Here is a 25899-nt window from a genome sequence, read left to right as displayed (position 1 = left end):
GAGAAACATCAATTTGTTGTTCCACTTATTTACACATTCATTGGTTGATTCTTGAACGGCCAGACAGGGAGATCAAACTCGCAGCCTTTGGGGACCACGTTCAAACCACCTGGGCTACCCGTCAGGACTCCTCACAAGTTTAGACATCAGCTCCCGCCTTCCCCTGCTGGTGCTCCGCCCCTAACCTCCGGGAAACAGATGGGAGGCGGGGCTAAGGGGAGCGGAGAGAATTCTTGGTGGACACTGCGCTGTTGTCCCACCATTGCCATGGCGCCGCACCTTCTACTACTTTGTAGTCCTTTAAATTCACAGGACATCTTAGACGTAGGAAACTACCTCGGTACTTCCCCTGCAGGTAAAGGAAACAGCTGCCATTTAGCGCTAGCGTCCGTGTGCGCGTGCGTTGAACTGCGCCAGCAGCGTGCGTGTGACGTCACAGGCGCGCCCGTCTGAATGTTCAGTTTTGCTCTACGGCTCGCTGAGTGAATTTCTTACCAGGTTTGGAGTTTGTTGCGTGGTTACGAGGTGGGTTGAACCTGAACTGTTAAGAAAGAGGCTGACTTAGTTTAGAACAGTATTTCAGGTAGTTAATGCATGTCCTTTTCGTGAGCCAGCTGTGTTCAGCACGTTGCTTAGCGTTTTGGGAGCTGCTTCGTCGTCCTAATCTAAGTCCCCGCCCTCACGGATCTCTGCTGTCTACGGGAAGGTTGGTGCGCACACACTGAAATTAAGTATTGACACTCGTGGGTGTCCCAGTCGAGAGTTTTGAGAAGTAAGATTGAATCTATAATGCGCGAGTTAACGTCAGTTTAGTATTCGGTTTTTTCCAGTGTATAGGAGCTGAAGGGAGGAGGCAACAGATATATTTCCGAGTAATTTGCTTCTGGTGTACAATTTGCATACACAATATTAAAATTGTCAAAGGGATTGAAAAGACGAAACCAAAACTTTTCAACCCGTCTTCCCTTCCCCAGTTGCTTGTACATTTTAAAGCACAATGGTAAGCCTATTCTTAGCTGTTTTCACAGACCCTAAAACTGACTTTTAGAGGTACTTTTTAAAAATACAAAACTAGATACAAGAGGATTAGGTTTCAGTGCCTCAGGAGAATGCTCATGTTGATCCTTGTAATAAAATTATAGCATAATTCATTCTGCTGCCCACACCCCTAACAGTGATAACTAACTTCAAGGAAAAGAAAAACAAAACTAAGTCGAAGAAGCTTAAAGCAAATTATTGACTTCATTTTGTATAAAACACTGTGTGTTTTCAGCAGCAAGATACCAATTTCCATGACTGAATTTGCACAGCATTGGAAAGCAGATCTGATATGCCACTTGAATTAATAAAAGAAGTCAATGGGGTGCCTGAAATTGAGCCGCTAAAAAAAGTGCACAAAGTAGATTTCAGATCCCTACAGCTTGGTTGTGATTATAGCAAGAAGTATATTCAGGTAAGAATTTTCATAACTCAGAAAAGTTATGTCTGTTTTTAGCAGATAGACTGTCACGTGCCTAGGTGTGGTTTTTCTCTTGAGTTTCTCCTGCTTTTTGGTAATTGAGCTACTTGGATCCATAAATCAATGTTTTTGATCCAACTTAGGGAAAGTATTGGCTAATGTTCCATGGAATTTTTTCTCTCCCACGTTATTACTCTTCTCCGGGATGTCAGTTACATGTGTGTTTGCATGTTAGGCTCTTTGCTGATGTGGTACAGGTCTCTGAGGTCCTATTCCTTTTTCTTCAGTATTGTTTTCTTTTTTGGTGGAGAGAGATTTTTAGATTAATTTCTGTTGATCTGTCTTCAGATCAATAGAATTTTTTTTCTGCAGTATCCAATATTCTGTTACGCACACTTAGTGAATTTTTCATTTTCATTGTTGTACATTTAAATTAGGGACTAAGGAGAGAGAGAGAGGAGGGAGGTGAGAGGGTTATTGGTACAGTGAGTTCCAGAGTAAAAGGAACAGAAGTACTGCTACATCTATGGCCCTTCTAATCAATATTCTTCATATAGGCATTTGTTTATCTCGTGTGCTTCTGTTTACTTTCCATTTTCCTGGGTATTTTATTCCAGATGAAATAAAGTTTTATGTATTAGTTTTCTTCTGTTTTCCCCTTCCACCTGCAGTGGGTTTTCACCAGAGCTCTTAGGATTCATACATTTGGTGACCTTCTGCCAGCAAATAGCGACTTGATTCTAAAAGAAAGATAGGGAAGAAAGATCCAGGCAGGGACTCTTTCCTTTTCTGCACTAACTGCTACCACCCATTCTTGTGCTGCTCCTGGCCTGGATCTTGTCAGGTTTGTGAAGAGCTTATGAGTCGGAGTGAATCCCCTTGTGTTTGCACCTCCCAGAGTTTCCATTTCTTTTCACTGGCCTGTACTTGGCTTTTAGTGAATCATTAAAATGTTACATAAATTTTTCTTACAGATATCAGGCGGCATTTGCTATTTACCTCAGGTGAGCATGTGCTTACTGCCCATCTCCCATTGGAGATCTTCTCTTCCCTTAGGTTTCTGGCTAGTTGTTGCCCTGTGACCTCAGATCACTTGCCTCCCATCTCTCCTTGGAGGTACTTCTCTTTCCCTAGGGTTTTGGTTATTTGGTGGGCTTGTGACTTCAACTCTGGTGGGCCAAGAAAAATTCTGAATTTGTGCATTGTCCAATTTTTTCTTGTTCTTTCCAGCTTCCTGCCTCCTCAGTGGAACCATTTATTTTTGACTGAATCATTATGTACGGCTGACAGTCATTTTATCCCAATTTTTAAGTAAAATTGGTTATGAACATAGCTGTTTTTCTTGTTGTTGGCCATTTCAAAGTCTGAGATATTAGTTTGAGAGATATGCATTATAGGATCTATTTTTAAACTTTATTAAATTTTATTTCTTTGTGGAAGTTTTCAAAGAGCCCTATATTTGCTCTTAGAATCATTAAGTTTTAGAGCTAGAAGAAATTATAGAAACTATCTAAATTAAATTTTTTTTTCTGAGACTGATTAAATAACTGTTTTCGCTGACAGAGTTGGCTAGTTACAGAAGCAGAACAAAGACTAAACTGTTATTTGTGCTTTAGTCCATTGATTTGTCTACATTGTCCTTATTTATGAGATGATCATTTTGTACTTTAAGTTTTTTTAATTGTAATTTTCTAGAAGCAAACTTAATTTTTTTCTTCAGTAGAGAACAATTTTACAGACTGAGTAAAGCTGAAGTTGAGCTAGTGTATCTTTATATATAAATGAGGAATAGATAATATTTAACATATAGGATTGTTTAAGAAATTAAATAAGAACCTAAAGTATTTTTAGCCTCTCATTTTTCTCTAGATAAATCACTTTCATGTATTAAAAATACTAATTTGGGCATATTACTTTAATTTTTTGAAAGATCAAAGGTAGTTGCCTTCAAAAAGTTATTCCAGTTTTTACTTATATTTTGGTGTTATAATAAGCTCTTTTGGTTCTTCTGTATAGTTCTTGTTCTCTTATTTCAGGGAAAACTTTCACACGTGTCTTCTTTAACTTACGGTGGAAACAGAACACCTATTTTGAAGATCGGACTACAAGGTATATAAGACCATTTCTATTTAACTTTTTGCCTGTAATTTATAAATGGGTAACTTTGCTTGTAAATATACACATAAATAAATACACACAAAAACACAGTTTTATTTATACAGTGATATAACTGAGTCTTAGCATTCAGTCCACCTGCAGTGGTTATAGAAGTAACTTCTGGAGAGTGAAGATTAAATTTTTCTTTCCCAAATCTTTGGAAGATTCTTTCCCAAAGCCTAGACGATCCAAATGAGGTTACTTGTAAAATGTTCATTTCTATGCCTGAGTAATTTTCATTTTCAAAATTACACATAGCTTGGTCTTTACACACAAAGCTCTTTTACTCTTTGATATGTGGGTGCTGGAGGAGAAGAACATACTTGTCTAGATTAAAACAATACATCAGTAATTGTAGATTTCTAGAAATTCAGTAAAAATGAAACATTTGCAGGGTGATAATATTGTATAAAGTTGAATAATTAATACCTTGTTCAGTTTCTTGATTATAAAATGAAGGAAAAAAAGAAAGTAGTCATTAAGTGATGTTAATGTGATATTTATAGAAATTTATAAAGTGTGTTTTAGTTGAAACTTGTTATAATTTTGGTTTTTATTCCCAGTAGTATTCTGTTCATTGTTTTTAAAATTATTATAGCAAGCTAAAAGTGAATTATAAACATTTTAATTATTCTTTATAATTACATTTTGAAGTAACTGTTGTTTTTAGAATGCAGTTGCCATCAGTTTTCTTGTGTGTATAAAACTGCTGTATCTGATAAGTGTTTTTCTGTGTGTGTTTTTCTCTAGAACAAGAAAATTCAGATTCAGAAAGTAATACCATCAATGTATTATTTTTTGGAAAATTAGCCAAGGACTGTGCAAAAGTTTTCTCTGAAGGGGTAAAATATTTTCATATTTATTGTTTTAGAAGTGGATTTAGAATTGTCGATTCCATATTCATCCTGTAGGCCTATTTTTTAGAGATTCATTATATACTTTCAGTCATGTAAAAAATGATACTTAAAGAACCAGCATCTTTAAAGTTGCAGCAAGCCTAAGCTCAGTAATACTTAACTTTAACATAAAAAAGGACAGTTTTTCCTCACTTCATTTTAGTTTTTAGCACTCAGTAGAATGTCATAAAGATGTGTACACTTTTCCCTCAATTAAAAAATTCTTAATAAGAAAGAATATGAGCTATAATTCTCTGTATGCTTGTAATATTTTTTATACTTGTTTTAAAAATACATGCCTGCTAAATCCTCATCAAAATGCTACCAAACCTAACCCAGCAGCATATTAAAGGAGTAGACACCACGACCAGGATTTATCCTAGGAGTGCAAGATAAGAAAATCGATCATTGCAGTACATCACAGTAATTGAGCAAAGGCAAAAAAAGAAAAGATCATCTTAATTGATGCAGAAGGCACTCATGAAATCCTATACCTGTTCATAATCAAAACACTTAGAAAACTAGGAATAGAAGGGAACTTCCTTAACATGATAAAGAACAATTATGAAAAATCCCCAACTACCATCATGCTCAATGGTGAAAGACTGAAAGCTTTTTCCTAAGGTTAGGAATAAAACACAGGGTGCTCACTTTCACCACTGCCATTCAGCATTGTACTGGAAGTTCTAGCTGAAGTAATTAAGTAAGAAAAATAAATAAAAGACATCTAAATTGTTCAGGATGAAGTAAAACCATCTCTATTCTCAGGTAATGTGATCTTATATATGAAAATCCTAGAAAACCCAAAAGAAAGCTACTAAAACTAATAAATGAATTCAGCAGTGCTGCAGGGTGTAAGATCAACACACAAAACTCAGTAGTGTTTCTGTAAACCTAGCAATGAACAATCTGGAAAGGAAATATGAGAATAATTCCATATATGGTAGCATCTATAGTAATAACATACCTAGGAATAAATTTAATCAGTGACATGGAAGACTTGTTCACTGGAAGCTAAGACATTGCTAAAAGAAATTAAGTAAGACCTAAGTAAATGGAAAGACATGCATTTTCCTGGGTAGGAAGACTTAATATTATGTTATAAGTACTACCTGAAGTGGTCTATGGATTCAGTGCCATTTCTATAAAAATATCAGTGACCTTTTTTGCAGAAGTGGAAAGTTGATTCTCAAATTCATAATGAATTTCAAGTGGCCCTGAATTCCAAAATATTCTGGAAAAAGAACAACAAAATTGGAGGATTCATGCTTCATGATTTTAAAACTTACTACAATGATGTAGTGACGTAATGTTGTAGGAACATTAGGAATATAATTTTAATCCTTTTTGATTTATGGTTGTTACCAATAAGTAAATAACTTATAGAAAAATATGGTTTCTGTAAAACCTCCCAGTTAAATGAGATTCTCTGTACTCAGTCTTTTTAAAAAATATTTGCATTTATTTAAGTTCAGTAAACATTTATTAAGGTTGACTTTTTGCTAGACATTGTGTGAGGCTCTGGTGAAACCAAAATGAATAAGACTCAGTGCTTGGCCTTTAGGAGTCCACTATTTCTAGTCTAATGGAAGAATCATTTAATGGTGATAACTAAGATAGAACTATAATAGCAGCCTCAATCAACAAAATCTACCTGGAGGATTTGGTGGAAAACATCAAGTAGTAGGGAACTTTGTTTTTTAGTGGAACATTTTCATTTATTAAGCTATTTATTATGGAAAATTTCATACATATGCATAACTGGTCAGACTTATATGAGGAATATCCGTATACCCACCATCTAACTTCAACAGTTATTGACATATGGGCTATCTTGTTTGATCTGTTTCATCATTTATTCATTGTACTGCTACAGATGATTTTAAGGCAAATGTCAGGAATTATGTAATTTATTATGTTTCTCTTTTTTCCTTATTTTTAATGTTGCTCAAGTACAGCTGTCTCCATTTTCCACCCTCAACTCCCTCTGCCCCACCCATCCCCACCTCCCACCCTCGAACCCACACCCTTTGGCTTTGTCCACGTGTCCGTTATACATGTTCCTTGATGATCCTTCCCTTATTGTCCCCTGTTATCCGTCTACCCCTGTCCCTCTGGTTACTATCAATTTGTTCTTTATTTCAGTGTCTCTGACTATATATTTTGCTTGCTTGTTTGTTTCATTGATTAGGTTCCACTTATAGGTGAGATCATATGGTATTTGCTTTTACTGCCTGGCTTATTTCACTTAGCATAATGCTCTCCAGATCTATTCATGCTGTCGCAAAGAGTAGGAGCTCCTTTCTTTCTGCTGCGTAGTATTCCACTGTGCAAATATACCATACATTTTGATCCATGTATTACTGATGAGCACTTAGGTTGCTTCCAACACTTGGCAATTTTAAAGTGCACTGCTATGAACATTGGGGTGCATAGGTTCTTTTGGATTGGTGTTTTAGGATTCTTAGGGTATAATTCCAACAGTGGAATTACCGGGTCAAAAGGCAGTTCCATTTTTAGTTTTCTGAGGAAATTCGATACCGTTTTCCACAGTGGCTGCACCAGTCTTCATTCCCACCAAAAGTGCACTAGGGTTCCCTTTTTCCACAACCTCACCAGCCCTTGTTGTTTGTTGATTTGGTTATGGTAGCCATTCTGACTGGTGTGAAGTGGTATCTCATTGTGGTTTTAATTTGCATTTCTCTGAGGGCTACTGATGCTGAGCATCCTTTCATATGTCTCTGGACCCTCTGTATGCCCTCCTTGGAGAAGTGTCTGTTCAGGTCCTTTGCCCATTTTTTAATTGGGTTGTTCATCTTTCTGGAGTAGAGTTGCATGAGTTATTTATATAATTTGGAGATCAAACCCTTGTCTGAGGTATCATTTGCAAATATATTTTTTCATATGGTTGGTTCCCTTTTCATTTTCCTGATGTTTTCTTTAGCCATGTGGAAGCTTTTTGTTTTCCTGGCGTCCCATTTGTTTATTCTTTCCTTCATGTCTCTTGCTCTAGGGTACATATCAGTGAAAATATTGCTGCATGGGATATCTGAGGTTTTTCTCCCTATGTTCTCCTCTAGGACTTTTATGGTGTCATGACATATATTGAAGTCTTTTATCCATCTTGAGTTTATTTTTGTTTGTGGTATAAGTTGGTGGGCGAGTTTCATTTTTTTGCATGTAGCTGTCCAGCTCTTTCAACACCATTTGTTGAAGAGGCTATTTTACTACATTTTATGCTTCTGTTCCCTTTGTCGAATATTAATTGACAATGGAAACTTGGCTTTATTTCTGGGCTCTCTATTCTGTTCCATTTATCTATGTGCCTATTCTTATGCCAGTACCAGACTGTTTTGATTATAGTGGCTTTGTAATACAGTTTGATATCAGGTATTGTGATCCCTCATACTTTGTCCTTCTTTCTCAAAATTGCTGAGACTATTTGGGGTCATTTATGGTTCAATATAAATTTTTGAAATGTTTGTTCTATATCTGGAATATGTCATTGGAATTTTAATAGGGATTGCATTGAATTTATAAATTGCTTTGGCTAGTATGGACATTTCATGATGTTAATTCTTCCAATCTATGAACACAGTATATTTTGCCATTTATTTGTGTTTTCCTTAATTTCTTTCTTCAGTGATCTATAGCTTTCTGAGTACAAGTCTTTTACCTCCTTGGTTATGTTTATTCCTAAGTACTTTATTTTTCCTGTTGCTATAGCAGATGGGATTATTTCCTGATTTTTGTTTCTGGTATTTTATTGTTGGTGTACAAAAATGCCTTTAATTTCTGAATATCAAATTTGACTTTGTATATGACTTTGTATTGACTTTGTATCCTGCTGTTTTGCCAAATTCACTTACTAGGTCGAGAATTTTTTTGGTGGAGTCTATAGGTTTTTCTATGTACACTTATTGTGTCATCTGCAAACAGTGACAGTTTTACTCCATCCTTTTCATTTTGGTTGCCTTTCATTTCTTTTTGTGTGTGTGATTGCTGTGGCTAGGACTTCCAATACTATGTGGAATAGAAGTGGTGAAAGTGGACATCCTTGTCTTGTTCTTGATCTTAGTGGGAAAGCTTTTAGTTTTTGCCCATTGAGTATGATGTTGGCTGTAGATTTCTCATATATGGCCTTTATTATGTTGCGGTATGCTCCCTGTACTCCCACTTTGTTGAGTGTTTTTATCATAAATGAGTGCTGTACCTTATGACATACTTTTTCTGCAACTATTGATAAGATCATGTGATTTTTTTCTCTTTCCTTTTGTTTATGTGATGTATTGCATTTATTGATTTGCGAGTATTGTACCATCCTTGTATCCCTGGATGAATCCCACTGGATCATGGTATAAGATCTTTTTTGTGTATTTCTGGATGCGGTTTGCCAATATTTTGTTGAGGATTTCAGTGTTTATATTCATCAGTGGTATTGGCCTGTGGCTTTCTTTCTTTGTTGTGTCTTTATCTGGGTTTGGGATTAGGATGATGCTGGTTTCATAGGAAAAGTTTGGGAGTCTTCCCTTTTCTTGGATTTTTTGGAGTAGTCTGGGATGGATAGTGGTTAGTTCTTCCTTAAATGTTTTGTAAAATTCTCCCATGAAATTGTCTGGTCCAGGGCTTTTGTGAGCCAGGCCTTTTTGATTACTACTTCGATTTCACCAGCTTCATTTGTCCATTTCACCCGGGTTTTCAAATTTCATGGCATATAGTTGTAGTAATTTCTTACAATCCTTTGTATCTCTGTGGTATCAGTTGTAATCTCTCCTCTTTCATTTCTGATTTTATTTATTTGGGTCCTTCCTCTTTTTTTCTCGATGAGTCTACTTAAAGGCTTGTTGATTTTGTTTATCTTTTCAAAGAACAGGCTCCTGAATTTATTGGTCCTTTGAATTGTTCTTTTAGTCTCAATGTCATTTAATTCTTCTCTCATCTTGGTTATTTCCTTCCTTCTACTTGCTCTGGGATTTGTTTGTTTTTGTTCCTCTAGTTCTTGTAGATATAGGGTTAGGTTGTTTATTTGAACTGTTTCTTTTTTTTTAAGTAGGCCTGTATCGCTGTGAACTTCCCTCTCAGGACTGCCTTTACTCTGTCCCAGAAGTTTTGGAGTGTTGTGTGTTCATTTTCATTTGTTTCCAGAAACTTTTTGATTTCTTCCTTGATCTCATTATTAACCCATCCATTTTTTAATAGCATGCTATTCAATCTCTGTGAATTTGAGTGTTTTTGAGTTTCTTCCTTGAGGTTGGTTTTTAGTTTCAGGCCCTTATGTTTAGAGAAAATGCTTGATATGATTTCAGTTTTCTTGAATTTGTTGAGGCTTTTTTTGTGTCCTATCATGTGATCTGTCTTTGAAAATATTTCATGTGCATTTGAAAAAAATGTAATTTGCTTCTTTGGGATGAAAGGTTCTGTCTATATTGGTTAAGTCCATTTGATCTAGGGCATTGTTCAGTGCCACAGTTTCCTTGTTTTTATTTTGTTTGGAAGATCTATCCATTTTTGACCGTATGGTGTTAAAAACCGGTAATATAAGTGTGTTGCTGTCTATGTCTTTCTTGAAGTCCTACAAGATTTTCCTTATATATTGACTGCGCCTTTTTTGGATGCATATATGTTTACAATGTTTATGTCATCTTGATGGATTCTTCCCTTGAGTATTATGAAGTGTCTCTGTATCTGTTTTTATGGCCTTTGTTTTGAAGTCTATTTTGTCTGATGTAAGTATTGCTACACCAGCTTTTTTTCTCTGCATATTTGCTTGGAATATTTTTTTCCCAACCCTTCACTGTCAGTCAGTGTAGGTCTTTTGTTCTGAGGTGGGTGTGTCTCTTGTGACATCATATATGTGGGTCATGTTTTCTCATCCATTCAGCTGTCCTATGTCTTTTGATTGGAACATTTAATCCATTAACATTTAAGGTATTATTGATAGGTATTTACTCGTTTTTCCCCTTTTGTACTTGTGTTCCTCTCTCTTGCTTGCTCTTTTTCTTCCTCTTTTTAAAGCAGTCCCTGTAGCATATCTTGCAGTGCTGGTTTGGTGGAAGTGTATTCTTTCAGTCTACTTTTTTCTGGGAAGCTCCTTATTTGGCCTTCCATTTTAACTGAGAGCCTTGCTGGGTAGAGTAGTCTTGGTTTCAGGCCTTTGCTTTTCATTACTTGGAATATTTCTTGCCATTCCCTTTTGGCTTATAGTGTTTCTGTTGAGAAATCAGGTGCTAGTCTTATCAGGGCTCCCTTATATGTTACTTCCTGTTTCTCCCTTGCTGCCTTTAAGATTCTCTCTTTGTCTTTGAATTTTGCCATTTTAATTATGATGTGTCTTGGAATAGGCCACTTTGGGTTCATGTTGATTGAGACCCTCTGTGCTTCCTTAACTTGAATGGATTTTCCCCTCTCAGGTTTTGGAAGTTTTCTGTCATTATTTTTTTGAACAGGGTTTCTATCCCTTGTTTCTTTCTTCTCCTTCTGGAATTCTTGTGATTTGAATGTTGCATTTCATGTTGTTTTGTAGTTCCCTTAAGCTATCTTCATATTTTTTTGAGTCTTTTTTCATGCAGCTGCTCTACATGGGTGTTTCTTTCTACCTTGTCTTCCAGCTCACTATTTCAGCCCTCTATTTCATCCAGCCTGCTTGTCATTCCTTCTAGTGTATTTTTATTTCAGAAATTGTATTCTTCATTTCTTCCTGTTCTTGTTTATAGTTTCTATTTCCTTTTTCATGCTGTTTTATTTCCCACTCAGTTCCCTGTAGTTGTCTTTGAGTTCCTTATCACCATTCTTATGAATTCTGTGTCTGATAGTTTGCTTGCCTCCATTTCATTTAGTTCTTTTACTGGAGAGTCTTCCATTCCTCTCAGTTGTGGATTCATTCTTTGTCTCCCCATTTTAGGTGACTCTTTTTGTTTGTTTCTGCGATTCCCGATGCTCTGCTTTGCCAGATGTGTCCATAGGGTGAACTTCTGTGGTAGGAGTTCTGTGGGACTCGGTGGTGCAGTCTCTTTGATCTGCTTGTCCGGATGCTCTAGGGTTGCCCTTTCCTCCATTTCTGTGGGCTCTTTTTGTGTTTACTTGGGTTTTACCTGTTGGTGGCTCCTTGTGGTGGGTTCTCCCCTCCAGCGGGCTTACTGGTAGTCTCAGCTCCCACTTTGTGTTGTATATGATCAGGTGCATGGCAAAGGTGAAATGGAGTAAGGCAGAGGGCAAGTATTCAATGGAATTTAAAGTACTAACAAGTAGAGATAGGAAATCTTTTGGAGAAGTACAACAAAAACTGTGATATTTCACCCAACTAGCCACTTTTTATAAAAGGTGAAAAAGAGAGAAGACTTTTATTAGAAGAGAAAAAGAATGTGATCTGACTTTAGAAAGTAGAGCACTTTTATGCATAGTTAGTTGTTGAGATATAGTAAGAGTAAGGGATAGAAACTTGGCGTAGTGTGAGAGAATAAAGTTAACCACAACAGTAATCAAGCTCAGGGAGATGGCAAAATGGATTAAGACCAGGGAAGGGTGCTGTGTGGGATTTGGAATAACAATAGTATGATAAGAAATATACAATCTGAATAAAATGAATAAAAAGTAAAAGACCAAGAGTAGTGTGTTATTAGAATATGAGTGAAGTGAAAGAAGAAAAGTTAAAATGCAATATGAAAGGGAGAATAAAGAAAACCAATCAGGCAATGAAAACAAACAAAACAAAAAAACTAAATGGAAAGATGAGAAATAAAATAAGTAACAAAAAAGTAAAATGCACGTTCTGAAGGACAGCAGATTGAACTTTGTCTCAGCTGTTGGTGTTCACCTTCTGACTTTTTTCCGGATCTGTCTTTGGTCTGTCACAGCTCCAGGTCTTACTGTCTTACATGTCCGTTTTTAATCATCCTCTGCAACCTTTGGCTTCCAAACATCATGTCAGCTGCAGTCGTTTGCTGTTCACTCTATTCCTTGGACGATTGCCTAGGGGTCACAGTTGGGTGCACGAGCAAGTGGATTCAGCTCCCATGTACCTTGCCGCCATCTTCCCACCCTCTACACATACATTCTGAAGCTTCCCTGAGCTTCAGTTCCCTCATCTACCCTCTGGGCTCTGGCGATGGGGTGGCAGCTTGGGGGGGAGGCTGAGCATGTAGGGGGAGGCTGAAGTGACTGGCATCAAGGCAAGCAGAGGCTATGGTCCCTTTTCTGGGCCCTCCCTCCACAGAGCCAGGAGACGGTGCCATATCTGATTCCATCAACCTGGCTGACACTGTTGTACCCACCTTGGAGACCCCCAGTGACTCCACATCACCTAACTTGAATTATATAATTTAAACCATAAATATTTTAGGCTGTAAAAGAAAAATGTTCCAAAATTATTCATATATATGACATACACGAATGAGTACATACCACAACAGTATTATACTACTGAAATATTACCCAATTTTTTAAGATTATGAAATATTATGTTGCATGTATATACACACACACCTATGTATGTCTTCCTCTCTATTTGTATACATTCACATTCATAAGTATACAGTTTTATTATTTTACCTAAAATAATTTAACAGTAATTCCTTTATATAATCATTTATCAAGTCAGTCATTGTTCCATTTTCCCTGATTATCTTATAAATTATTTTTCTGTTTATTTTTTCTATCAGGAAGAAACTGAAATAGGGAAATCAGTTTGGCAATTTTTTAGTAATTTAGACACTCTCATGGATATGTAAAGACCAAAGCTAAAGCAGTTGTAGAATGCAATAGAATTGATTATTTGTTCATGTGTGTATGTGTGTTTGTGGGTTGGCAAAAAGTTTTTAGTTTTTGAGAAAACGCTTATCACATAAGTCTGTAAGAGCATTACTCCTGAACACTAATTTCTCCCATTTTTTCTATATTAAGTAAATATTTAAATAAAAACAGCTGTACTTGGTTATTACCTGTCCCCTCTAAATTTTGTTAACCTGGTTTAGCATGTGTCTAATATTCATTCATTTGATACTATGAAATGCGTTGCCTAGGAAATTACTGTCACTTTTAGGAAGAAATCTGTCAGCATATCCTGAAATAATTTCTTAACCTCTTAAGATTTTTTTTTGAAAAAGCATTTAAATTCTATATTCTAAGTTATTTAGGGCAATATTGTGGCACATTACCTACACAGCAAAAAATAAAAGTTATAGTGAAGTGGTTGCCTCCAAAAGTGAGCTTTAATCACAAAATTCTTTTTTTGTTGCTGGTATAGTCAAATGAGCGTATAAATATGTGGATTGTTCATAAATGTATCATAATATTTGGGCCATTCTGGTTTTGTCACATCAGAATACTGGTACTTCTCTTTAAAAAAGCAAGCTTGATGTCATCTTACAAGCCCTTAAAATTTTTCTCTCTTCATTTATCAACTGATAGGATTCTGGAGGTCAGTATAGTATCTAATAATTGCGGAATTTGTGGGTTTGGCATTTATCCAGGGAGGTACATTACCTATGTAATAGGTAGTAGTGCTAGATATGAAGAGTGTGTCCAGGGCTGATACTCAACCATTATGTACAGGTGTATGACCGTACAGGTTGTTAAAGTTCTCAAATAATTCTGTAGACAATGGCAAATACCTGTTGTTTGGAGCTTTTCAAAACTTTGCCATTCCAGCCAGTGAACCCTCCTGTGAGGAAGCGAAGTACTCCCCCCACCCCTGCGCACTTCCTCCACAGCCCCTCCTCAGCCATTCTAAGCCAAAGTTTGTTATGTAAGTGGAGAAACTACTCTGTCTCCATACATACATTCTTTTCTGTCTCAGGAGATATAGTGGACTTGAATCAGGTCTTAAATATATTTGGCTGAGATTTTGTTTTTGTGTCGTCATAGTTTTGAAACCATTCAAGCAATATAGGTACAACCAGAAAGCAGAAGCTGTCCCACTCCCCCCGAATGCACTCCCATCGCCTAGTCCTGTTGTTAGATAAAACTACTGCCACCTTTTTTTGTATCCTTTCAGCTTTTATATTTATATGTAAAATATATACTCATGTGTATATGTGTACACACATATATAAGCTTGTATATGTATATTTTTTACCAATTTTGTAAACTGCTTTTATTCACAACATACTTATCTTGGACATCTTAAATGAGAATTTTAAAAATAAATATGTGGTATTGAATGTCAGGGATCTGTTTGTTTATATTTTAAATACATTTCTATCTTTATACTTTAAGAGTCTAATATTTACTAAATTTTTATTTGAGAAACAATATAAAAGTAATAGTATAATGAATTAGCAAAACATACAGTGCATCTGCAAAATATATACAATATATCAGCTATTAGAATTTTACCTGACATGTAAAAGTTTCTTCTATTACAATTTTTTAAATAGATATTCATTAAAATGCAATGGAACTATACTGGCTAATTAGTACTTATCATGTAATAGAGGATGTTAATAGTGGTAAGTCAAGGTTTCTCCTTTTTAAAACACAATGGTAAGTAGACTAAATCACAATTTACTTTAAATTGTCTGAGTTTAAAACCCACAAATGCTGATGATCTTTTGGGAGGTCCTAAATAGGCTATTAGGCTATTTCCTTTAGAGTTTATGGTGTTAAGGTTAGAGATTGTTGTAAATCAATGGTAAAACATTTTGCATAAAACTGTGAATTTTCTATTTTAATTTCTCCACCTTTACTTGTCACTTGCTTGTTCCCTTAAGGTTAGCTCTGTATTTGAATACAACAAAAATCCTAAAACATTAATAAGTAAATTTTAACAGTTTAAATTTTTGCTTTGCTGGACTAATGATACATTTTGCTGGAATACTCATGTTCTAATTGAACCTCCCTCAATATAAGGCATTTTTTTTTTAGTTTTAGCTTTCATTTAAAGTAAGTTTTAATATTTAATATGTGGATATAAAATATGATGAAAGATTTTTCCAAAGTATTTTGAAAGTTTTAAAAAATATTTTGCCACAAAACTATAAAGTTAGACCCTTGTTAATCATTTTTCCCATCCCTGTAAGATTTGACTCTGAAAGCACAAGTAGAGTAGTGACTGTCTTGCAAGTCAGGAGATCTGGATTCTTTTCTTGATCTATGATTAATTAGCTGCATGTGACTGCAGGCTACTCATTTATCCTCTCTGGCCTTTACTTTCTGAAAAACGAAGGTCCTTTTCAATTTGTACAATGCTAAGGTGCTATGAAGTAAGTTTTGTAGTAGTTGTACAGCTTATTTTATTTAAGATTTAGTGAAGGTATTCTCTCTCTGTATTTATATTTATATCCATATATTTAGTCATTCATTTGGTTGTCTAAACATTTGTTGAATGTTTTCTGTCTTTTATGCCAAATGTCAGAGTCCTCTTAACTGAATAAGGCAGTTATGTACCTCACCACTATGCAAGTGTTCAGTGGAGAAGAGTGGAATTAAATACTGTTAGGAAATTATTTTACCCAGGTGTAATATGTAACTAAGAAGATTAAATAACAGAATGAGAAAAGTAGCAGAAAGAATGAGCACAGAGGTACTGGGAGAGTGGATCAGTAAGAAAGAACAGCATATTTAGAGGCTCTGAGTGAGATCCTGGAATGCTGAAGGATTATGAGAAGGTGGGGTTCCAAAGTCACACTTTGTGGCTTGTGAGGTGGGTGGACATCAGATTCTATAATGGTTCGTAGGCCATTTAAAGATTTTGGTTGTGATATTACATGTATTACTTCCAATTATGTCCTGCTGTTACATGATCCAAAAAAATGCTAATATTCATAAAATACATTTTTTACATTAGAAAAACATTATCTGTCAATCATTACACTGTCTGTGGTGTCAGATTTCTGTACCTTTTCTCTAACAGTTTTAAAATATGACAGCCTATGACAATTTGCAAGGTCAATGTAGTAAAAATTACTTAATGTCTGTTAAATTCAGATAAGTGTTTTTCTTTTTTAGATTATTAATTGTTCCATGTTGTTTGTGCCATTTTCCTGCTCATTAATGGTAACAATTTTAGAATTTCTAATATATTGTCTATTAAGAATTAGCAAGTTAATACACTGTTCTTGTGGTTTACATTTTTGTTATTTACCTATTTGGTTTTTTATTTTCATCACTGATTGTATTCTTCATTAGGAGATAATTAGCTTGTAAAAACCGTGTTTGTTAATGTGCTAATAAGTTGTCTGATTTTTCTTGCCTTTTAATTGTTTTTTCAAGAACACATTTATGTAAAAAAGACTTGTACTGCTTTCGTTCATTTTTTCTGAGATTGGTTTGCTATAGAAATATTCCTGTTGGCTAAACTAACTAGGAAAATTTTTAATGACAAGGGCTTACTCTTTCTAAGATGCTGTGACAGGTAGTACATAAACAAAAGGGAAATGACCCATTTGCTGATATCTTAGTATCCTAAGTTAGTTCAGAGTTCACTTAAACCAGATGTTTTCACATAATAATTCATGCACATATATTGGCAAAGCCTTATTACTGGGTATGGTTTTTTCCATAAAAATAAAAGACTCGTTTTTCATTGTCACCAATAACTTTATTGATTGGCATATTCTGAGTATGCCAGCTATCTCCCGCTATTGGCTTCTGGTAGGTAGGGGCCAAAGGTGCTGCTAAACATCTTCCAATGCATAATACAGCCCATCAGAAAAGAATTATTTGGCCAAAATGTTAATAGTACCAAGAAACTTCGCAAACCACTTTCAACACGTTCGACCAGTCACAGCACCTTCTCCATACACTGCACAAATCCTTTTTTGCATTTCAGTTGTATCTTTACCTTTCTTGAAATAATAAAGCATAATATACTGAAAATGTTGTGTATCGTCTTCCATCTTCAATATTAAAATGGCTGCACAAAAATTCACCAATTTTGGTAAGTGTTTTAAATGCACACTGATATGACAGCTGTCACAACAGAATCTAACAAAATTGTTTCCAATGAAGTTAAAGACAACTAAGCACTACTAGAGCTATTGTACAGAAAAAATGTAATGGACTTTTTGGCCAATTCAGTACTTCTTGTAGCACAGTATTCTTCTCAGGCTTGTTTCCTACCTTTTTTTTTCCAGCAAATTAAGAAAACATCTATTCTGATATAGCAGAATATACTCTTAGCATTGACCTGTGTAATTCTCATTCTTGTTTTAATTGCTTGAGTGTGTTTCCTCAGAAGTTTAGAACTCAGAATAATGCATATTAAATCTAAATTTTAACTAACTATAATGAGTGTTTGTAGACACTAATGCTGCCTATTGTGCGAGGTGGGACCCTGCAAAACTGGAATTATCTCAGGAGGTTGGACCCCTTGTAGTACAGGCTTCTCCCGCTAGGTGAGTGTTCTAGGAGGCCATCCGTATCAGTGTACCAGCTGGTGGTGTTGTGAAAGGCTATGTTCAGCTTCAGTGAATTTTTTTGAAGACTCTTTCAGTGTGTTTGCCTATTTCATGATGGGTGGTTTATGAGGGCACCTGCCTACACTGTGCTAAGTTTTTAGCAGTTTTTGACCCAAAGTGGCATGCATGACCCCAATGCCCCACCATCCCCATTTACCCAATCTTGCCCCAGGCAACGTTTTTCTGTTTCCCTGGATGAAAAACATTCTCAAAGGGAAATGTTTTGCCAATATGGAAGAGGTGAAACAAAAATATGGCAGAAACACTATAAGGCATCAAAATCAATGAGTTGAAAAACTGAGCAATGGAAAAAAATGTCTTGGTAGGTGTATTGCATCAAATGGAGAGTACTTTGAAGGTTACTGAAGTTCAAACATATAAGAATAAATATACCATTTTTAATAAATAAATTCTTTTTTAGGTGGGTCCCCCTTTGTATATTTATCTTTCTTATCCTCTGTGTATATGGATAAATTTAAAAACCATTATGATTTGTAAATTCATGGAAACTGAATACTAAGAGCCATTTTTTCTCTCTTTTGTTTCGATCTGTACTTTAGTTGTTACTAGTGTTAAGTTCTTTATTCAACAGGTATTTGTTGAGCACTGATTATGAACAGAACAGAAGCCTCTGCCAGTCACTTAAATGGGATGTACAGATAGATAATATGTGATTCGTAGTCCCAAGGATCTTAAAGAGTGTTAAGGGCATTAAAAATATTAAGAATAATTTTTAAATAACACAGAAAGTTAAGAATATCAAAATGCTACATAGGAGAGTTCACAGGAAAAAAGTATTTTTCCAGGAAAGGGCCAAAGAAATCTAGACTTTACAAGGAAGAAGTCTTCATAGCCCAGTCTTTAAAAGATATTTAGGGTCAGGTATGTGTAAAAGAACAAAATGCTATTTATTATTAGTGGGGCCTCAGAATCAGCAAAGTGTGGATTTGGAAAAAGCAGCAGGCATTTAAGAGATGTGTGTGTGGAGTGTGGAGTGGAAGCGTGTGGAGGTGAAACAGGGAAGCTTGGTTGGGATGAGATCACTGAGGGACTTCACTGCAGTGTATTTATGTGTGGTCAACTGTAAGTTCATTTTTATAAGTACAATAAATTTTTCTTATGAATCCTGACACTCAGCTTTTAGTGATTTATTCCCTTTATTTAAAATGTTTTCCCCATCATAAAGGAAATACTGTAGAAAAGTTTAGGTTATACAGAAAAATAGAAACTGTGCATCTATACTCCTAACATTTGCATTTATTATATTTCTTTCTATATAGTATTTATTGTTGAAGATATTTTTAAGTAAAATAGATAATAACATGAGGTAGGTTAATTTTTTGTGTGCTTTTAAGAGAATTTGGAACTGATAAGCCAGAGATTCACCTACTTCTATTTATCTTCCTGTGTTGGTCCAATTAAGCAAGTTTTAATTTTCGACTAATATCTTAATTTTCATTTAAATCAGAACATACTAGTCTACATAAATTGAAAGTATTACATATTTTTCACTTTGTAAAAGTAATTCCAGAAGCATTCTTACTGTTTTTTTCCCCTTTAAAATCATCTAAAACATGGTAGAAACATAGAGGGAGAAGTAACATTTTCTCCCCTCTAACTATGAAGAGTTGTGGTGGTTGAGTGTTATCAGCACAGACACAATTGTGTGGGCAGTCTCACCTGAAGAAAAAATGCAGAAATCGGCAGAGCTAAAAAATCTGGATAGGGCCAGGGGTTTTAGAAAGGCAATATAAGATGCTTCCGTGGACTCACCCCTTGCTTATGGAGGGCCTGCTGTGTGCCGAACCCTGTAAATACAACGCAGACCCCTGTCTTCAAGGTGCTTACAGCCTAGTTAATGGATCTAGTGCATCCTGGGAGTTGACACCAGGCCCTTATATGTGCAAAACTAAAGCCTTCTGTGCAGAAGACTTCTGCTTGGAAGAGATTAAGATTATTGAAGAAAGCTGCCTAAAGCCCAGGAATTTTTGTGTGTTTTAAGACTTGGGTGGTAATGTTAGAGGAGTAAGATAATTTTTATATATATGTATATTTTATATACACATAAATACATGTGTATGTATCCTTTTGTAAAAGGATACATACATATGTAAGTGTATATGCACACACAAATTAAGATATATACATACAAATTATATATATTTATATATGTATAAAGTTTATATCAGCAAGACAGACTCATTGAGTATGTAGGTATGTTTCAGTATTTGGAAAGTAAGGAGATTTAACAATAGAATGAGATAGGAATAAATGGAGAATGACTTCTTACTACTATTATAAACCTAAGGAGAGGGGAAAATCTCTTATTATTAGTTTATAAGTGGAAATTTCTTATATATATCTCATACCCTGAATTTATAGGCACATGTGTTAGCTTTGTAACAATGTGGAGTTTATGTCTCTCTCAGTGTAGTCTCTCAACTCTGAGATTGTTTCATTTAAATTCCATTCTTAATACGGTTGGATCATCAGTTTTCCCTTCATTGTGTTTATTTGTGCAACCTTACTGACATAAATTGAGATAAAGACTGATTTTTGAAGTTCCACTAAATTAATTTTTTTTTTTTCAAATGATTTAGTGTTTTCCTGGTCCCTGAAGTGGGACGTTATACCCGTCTGTGGCTGCATTGTTGATACTCCGGAGCAAGTGGTAGGCTCAGCCTTTTATTCAGAAAGCACTAAACAAGTTTAGGCTAACCAGTTTTTCATTTTATAGAAATGACTTCTGTTTTTAAATAATAAGAAATAAGGATTTATATGTCTTTCACAGACACAATTAGAGATATTTTGGCAATTAAAACCTTTTTTTTTTTTTAATGCAGGACACCATTGCAGTGGCTGGATTTATTGTCTTGTCCTCATCTACAAGCAGAGATGGTAAACATTGCTTAGTTTTGAAAGCATTTGAGGACTTCAACTCCACTGTTTATGTAAGTGCATAACTTTTAGTCTCTCTCTACTCACGTTACGGTTTTAATGAGCTAAGTTGATGGAATAGAAGTAGTGTTTCTGTAAATCTGCAGATAAACTATTTAGTCTGACTCCAGGTAGAAAAGAAAAATCCCTTAAAGCTAGTTGTTTATTGATGAATATTGTTAAACTCCACAGACACTCCTCATCTTACTTTTTGCAGTTATACCAGCAGCCTCTTTTGATGATCTGTCTGATTTCACTTTAAATTGATCAAGTGTCCCTTTTCTAGGTTAAACTGATTTCCTATTTTATTTGCTATGAAGGTGCTCATCCTTATCTTTTCCCTCCTCCATCCTAACCCCTGCATCCCCCACACATATATTTGGAGGCTGCCTATTTGAGGAAGGCTGTCAGGTAGAATTGGGTCAAGCCATGTGCCTGAGGCCAACATCTGCCTGTCTTTGCCTAGCATGCACAGGGCTTTATTGGGCTAGAGGTTGTCCTATGATATTAAAATTAATGAATTAGACTGAAGCTTAGCTGAGATAGCTTTGAACACGTCACTCTTAATTTGTAAGCCATTCTAATGAGTCTGAATATTATATACAGTTATGTGTGTAGTTTATTGCAATTAAAGGTCTGTAATCACATTGGAAGTCATTTATATACAAATAAGCCCTTTCTTTTTTTTTTTTTTCCAGGTTTATATTAAATCTGTAATACATTTTTCGACAGAGTCAATGTCTTTGGTAAGATTACATTTAGTATAATTTAGAATGTGTACATATATACACATATAGATACACACATACATATGTATATTCAATCTACTTTATAGTCTGATTTTGAAATAGTGTCAATACAATGGGAAATAACCTCTACTTTCTGATAACTGATGTTACATTCAAGTTATATATTTACCTAGTAATTAATATCTGGCTATCCTGTTGCCTGGAATATCTGCTGCTATTTTGTGTAAGGTACATGCATAAACTGAAAGTTTTATTGTGTAAAGACATTGGGCTCTCTACTACTTTTAAACCTCAGGTAAGTGTATTTCTTTTGTTTTTATCAGCTTGTATTTAAACAGATTACTGTGTATTGAATTATATAATTATAAGTAGTTTATTATACTTGTCACACTTTTCTTTTTTTTTGCTTTTCTTTTTATCATTTTTTCCAATACTTTGTAAAATTTTGCTATAGCAATAGGAAGATTCCCATTTTTACAGATGTGCTACTTGTAGCTGAGTGAAACTAGAAAGAAGCCAATACATTGATAAAGTTTAAAATTCATGTTCTGCTGTGTTCTTAAACCTTTAGTTTCTAATGGACAGAGAGAGCCCAGAGGTTATGTTTCTAGTCGCCAATAACTACTGGATACAAGTTTTAAATTCTTAATAATTCTGTAATGGTATAATTTGAATTTGTGATTTAGAGAAAGTGTAGCCAATTAAAAGATTAATGTACTTTAAAAAAAGTTAACTGTAGATATTAGAATTTCTCAGAATTGTTATAAATAAGCTTCAAATATTTGATACATGAACCCATAAACAAGGCAGAAGTAAACAAAGGAGCCTCTAGCCTTGATAAAAATGGTTTTTCAAAAAACCCAGGTATTGTGACCCATTAGAGTGTAACTTAGCTGCTGTGCACACACATACTGGCTTATTTACGTGCAGAGCCAAGTTACAGTTAGGAAGTTGTTTGTTGGCCACCAGTTAACAGGTGCATTACTGGGATGACCATAATGGTTATGGACCTTGAGTTGTGCTGGACTTCCTCATTTGTCTTTACATTAGGAAGATACTTACTAAGATAATATATTGGGAGGGTGATGGGAACAGATGTCTGAATCTTTTTATGGATTGTTATACTGATATGCAGGCATAGCCTTGTGAATCACTTTCCTTTTTCTTTACAAAATTATATACCGTTATTTCAGATTTTTTCTCTTACTACCCTTTTTAATGTCTTTATAACATTTATAATCAAAACCTAGTTTTATTTATGCCTAAAAAAAGTCTTTATAGCAGTACTGGAAAAAAATATATCCCTCAAGTTCTGAAATGATATTACTTAGGGTTAAAGCCCAGAACCAAAATCTCTTAAATCTCATTTTTTAGAATTGTCTACAAATTATGCCATTTGTAATCAGTTATTTTTTGAAAAGTTAATTCTCGTGGTTTATATAGCAACCTTTTAAGCTATGTATTTCCTTTTTTAAGATTTCAACCTCTTTTTAGACACTTAAAAGGGAAAAAATGCCATTAGATGACTCATCTTTGATCATAACATAATTCCAAAATGTAAATACTTAATATCAATATAGTCACTGTCTTTCTTCAGGTTCCAGCAACTCGTTATGTATATACACCCCTGAATGAACTCAAGGCCGGTATGGTTGTCAATGTCTACGGGGTTGTGAAGTTCTTTAAGCCTCCATATTTAAGCAGAGGAACTGGTAAGTGTTAAAATGGGCCAAGACTTCAATTCACGGGAGCTGCTTTATTGGTTTCAGGAACACAGCTTCTTCAGTACCCTGTTTTAGAAGCTTAATTCTGATTTACAGTTGCCAGCAAACTGTATATGTATATTTTTGTTATTTTTATTTATCAAACAAGTATGGTCTTTAGATTCTAAAAATAAATGAAGAAAAGGATGCTAAAAAGCAACGTGGCAACAATGAAGGTATAAAAAAAGTCTAGAAAACATAAATAATAGACAAATACAGAATACTGTAGCAGTGATATGTAAATCACTTTTAATTCTGGCTTGGAATTTAAAAGACAAAAATATACAAATTACCTATAAACATAAGTTAATGGATACACAGTATAGAAATATATAAGTTGTGGTATCAACATAAAGTGTAGATATGGGGCAATAAAAGTGTAGAGTGTTTATATGTGATACAAGTTTATTTTTTATCAGCTTAAGATAGATTGTTATAGCTGTGAGAGGCTTTATGTAAACTCTCGGGTAACCACAAAGGAAACACCTATAGAAGAAGCACAAAAGAAAATGAGAAAGGAATCAGGTGAACCACGAGAGAAGGCTATCACAGAGGAGTCACGGGACAGAAGAACTACAGACAGACAGCAAACAATTAAATTGTCAATACTAAGTCCCTGTCTTTCAATAATTACTTTAAATGTAAAAAGACAAACTACCCTATCAAAAGACATACTATTTTATATATATGTGAGCTTTTAAACAGACTAACATAAAAGAATGACTCAAAAAACATGAATTTCAGTTTTCTGAGAATTAATAGGCATTATACTTTCGCCTTGGTTTAATTCAGTTCAACTAAATTTACCATTATCACTCTATTTAATCTGAAACATCATGTGTAAAATGCATTGTTTTATGTGTCATTAAGAAGAGAAGAGTGCTTCCAGGTGAGCCGTGCTTCACTGTCAGTTGTAAGAGTAGCCGAGTTGAGCGATGTGAGAAATGCGCAGCGGTGGTGGTGACAGAACACCGTCTTTATCCACTGCCTGCCAAAAGCTGTAGCTCACGCTGGGAACACGAAGATGTTCTCATCGAATTCATAGTTTGAAAAGATTTTAATTATTAAATCATAGATATGCAAATTTTATTGTAGAGTGAACTTTATGTCTACTCTCTAGTGGGGTGGCTGGGGGGGAAACTTTTATTTTCATGTGGTCAGACGGTTTTGTTAATGTGTAATGCGGAGACTTAGTCCTTGTGAAAGCGGCCCTATGCAGCTTGTTAATATAACACAAGAAGTTGATGTAGGTGGTAACTACGTCTGAAGACCACAAAGTGATGTTATATTGAAAATTGAAAACCCTTATGATTTCTGTTTTAGCTGAAAGAGAAACATTAAACATAAAGGTTGGAGCAGAGAAATTTTTGTTTAAATATGTAATTCTCACATACTTTTAATTGACTTTTCCCAAGTCTGCATTCCCATCATACCATTCAACATACATTTTTGCATAGTTTCCCCTTAGTAGTTTCTTTCCAGTATCAAAAATTTCCCCCCCTGAATCTCACTTGTGCCTGTTCTGGGAATTCGCTGTGAAGATGTGCTCAGGATGATTCTCTTCCATTTGCAGGTGTTACCTGGAAGGCTGTCACTGGCCTACCAAATGCAGGAATAAGCCTCATTGCTGATGATAATATTCATTTTCAACTTTGTAAAGTTCCAGTAAATTAATCAGCAAATATATTATTTTCAAAAATAACAAAATGATAGTAACATAGAATGAAATTATAGCTGTTTTTAAAACATTGACAATATTAATTTTAAGTTATTAGCATAATAATTTTCTTTGACAGTGTTATTAGATCTTTTATATATAATGAAAGCATTGAACTATAATGTTTTTTGTGTATTCATAATTATCTTACATGTCTGTGAGATATGTTTAATTGGATCCAGCCCCTTAATAAAAAAAATTAGTAATAAACCAAGTAATAAGCCATCTGTTATGACAGAGACGTTTCTGTTTCTTCTGAGATACTAAATTAAAATGTCATCTTTTTTATCTGAATATATTCATTGAAACTTGAAAGTATATGTTAAGATACGGTACGATGTCCTTAGTACTAGCAAGATGGTAAAAGTTTTAAAACTGTCTACCTCATAACTGTAGTTATGTTTTTATTTCTGTTGATATAACCCACCTTTCAACATGCTGCCAGTAAGTCAGACAAATAGCGTGGATTTTTGTGGTCAGGAGATCATCAACTTTATTGGTATCACCACTGAGAACTTCCAGAAGAAATGTGCAGGGACAACCCACAGCTGTGCCTCTTTTATACTGTATAAAGCTGCATTATTTTGTAAAGGCAGATCTAAATGTTATATATAGATGTACGTAACTACTTAAGTAGAAGAAAATTACCTTTATGCCACTCAAATTTAAATGGATGGAGAAAGTTTATTCTGTATACTACTAGCTAGAATTTTTTAATTAAAATTTGTTTTATAAATGTTAAATTTAGTGTGGTAGAGGCAGTTGGGTGCAATTTAACATCCTTCTTGAAAAAAAATTTTTAAAGACTTTTCTCTCATCTTTAGTAA

The 25899-nt window shown here is 34.8% G+C and overlaps 1 protein-coding gene across 5 annotated transcripts in view; it reads left to right on the top strand.

Moving 5' to 3' along the window:
- Positions 1-444: 444 nt before the first annotated feature.
- The window catches only part of POT1 (protection of telomeres 1), an 84097-nt gene continuing 58642 nt past the window's right edge, over positions 445-25899 (top strand). Inside the window, exons 1-8 of one of the 5 annotated variants that reach the window (XM_045191173.2) lie at positions 445-525; positions 1274-1453; positions 2434-2463; positions 3496-3568; positions 4367-4458; positions 20750-20857; positions 21542-21589; positions 23190-23304. In XM_045191173.2, the coding sequence (XP_045047108.1) occupies positions 1331-1453; positions 2434-2463; positions 3496-3568; positions 4367-4458; positions 20750-20857; positions 21542-21589; positions 23190-23304 (589 nt within the window). In that variant the 5' untranslated portion in view covers positions 445-525; positions 1274-1330. The other 4 variants (XM_045191175.3, XM_045191171.3, XM_045191174.2 and 1 more) reach the window with 4 other exon arrangements.

This window comes from Desmodus rotundus, chromosome 6 (assembly GCF_022682495.2).
Source record: "Desmodus rotundus isolate HL8 chromosome 6, HLdesRot8A.1, whole genome shotgun sequence".
NCBI lineage: Eukaryota > Metazoa > Chordata > Mammalia > Chiroptera > Phyllostomidae > Desmodus > Desmodus rotundus.
This window is presented reverse-complemented; position numbering and strand designations above follow the sequence as displayed.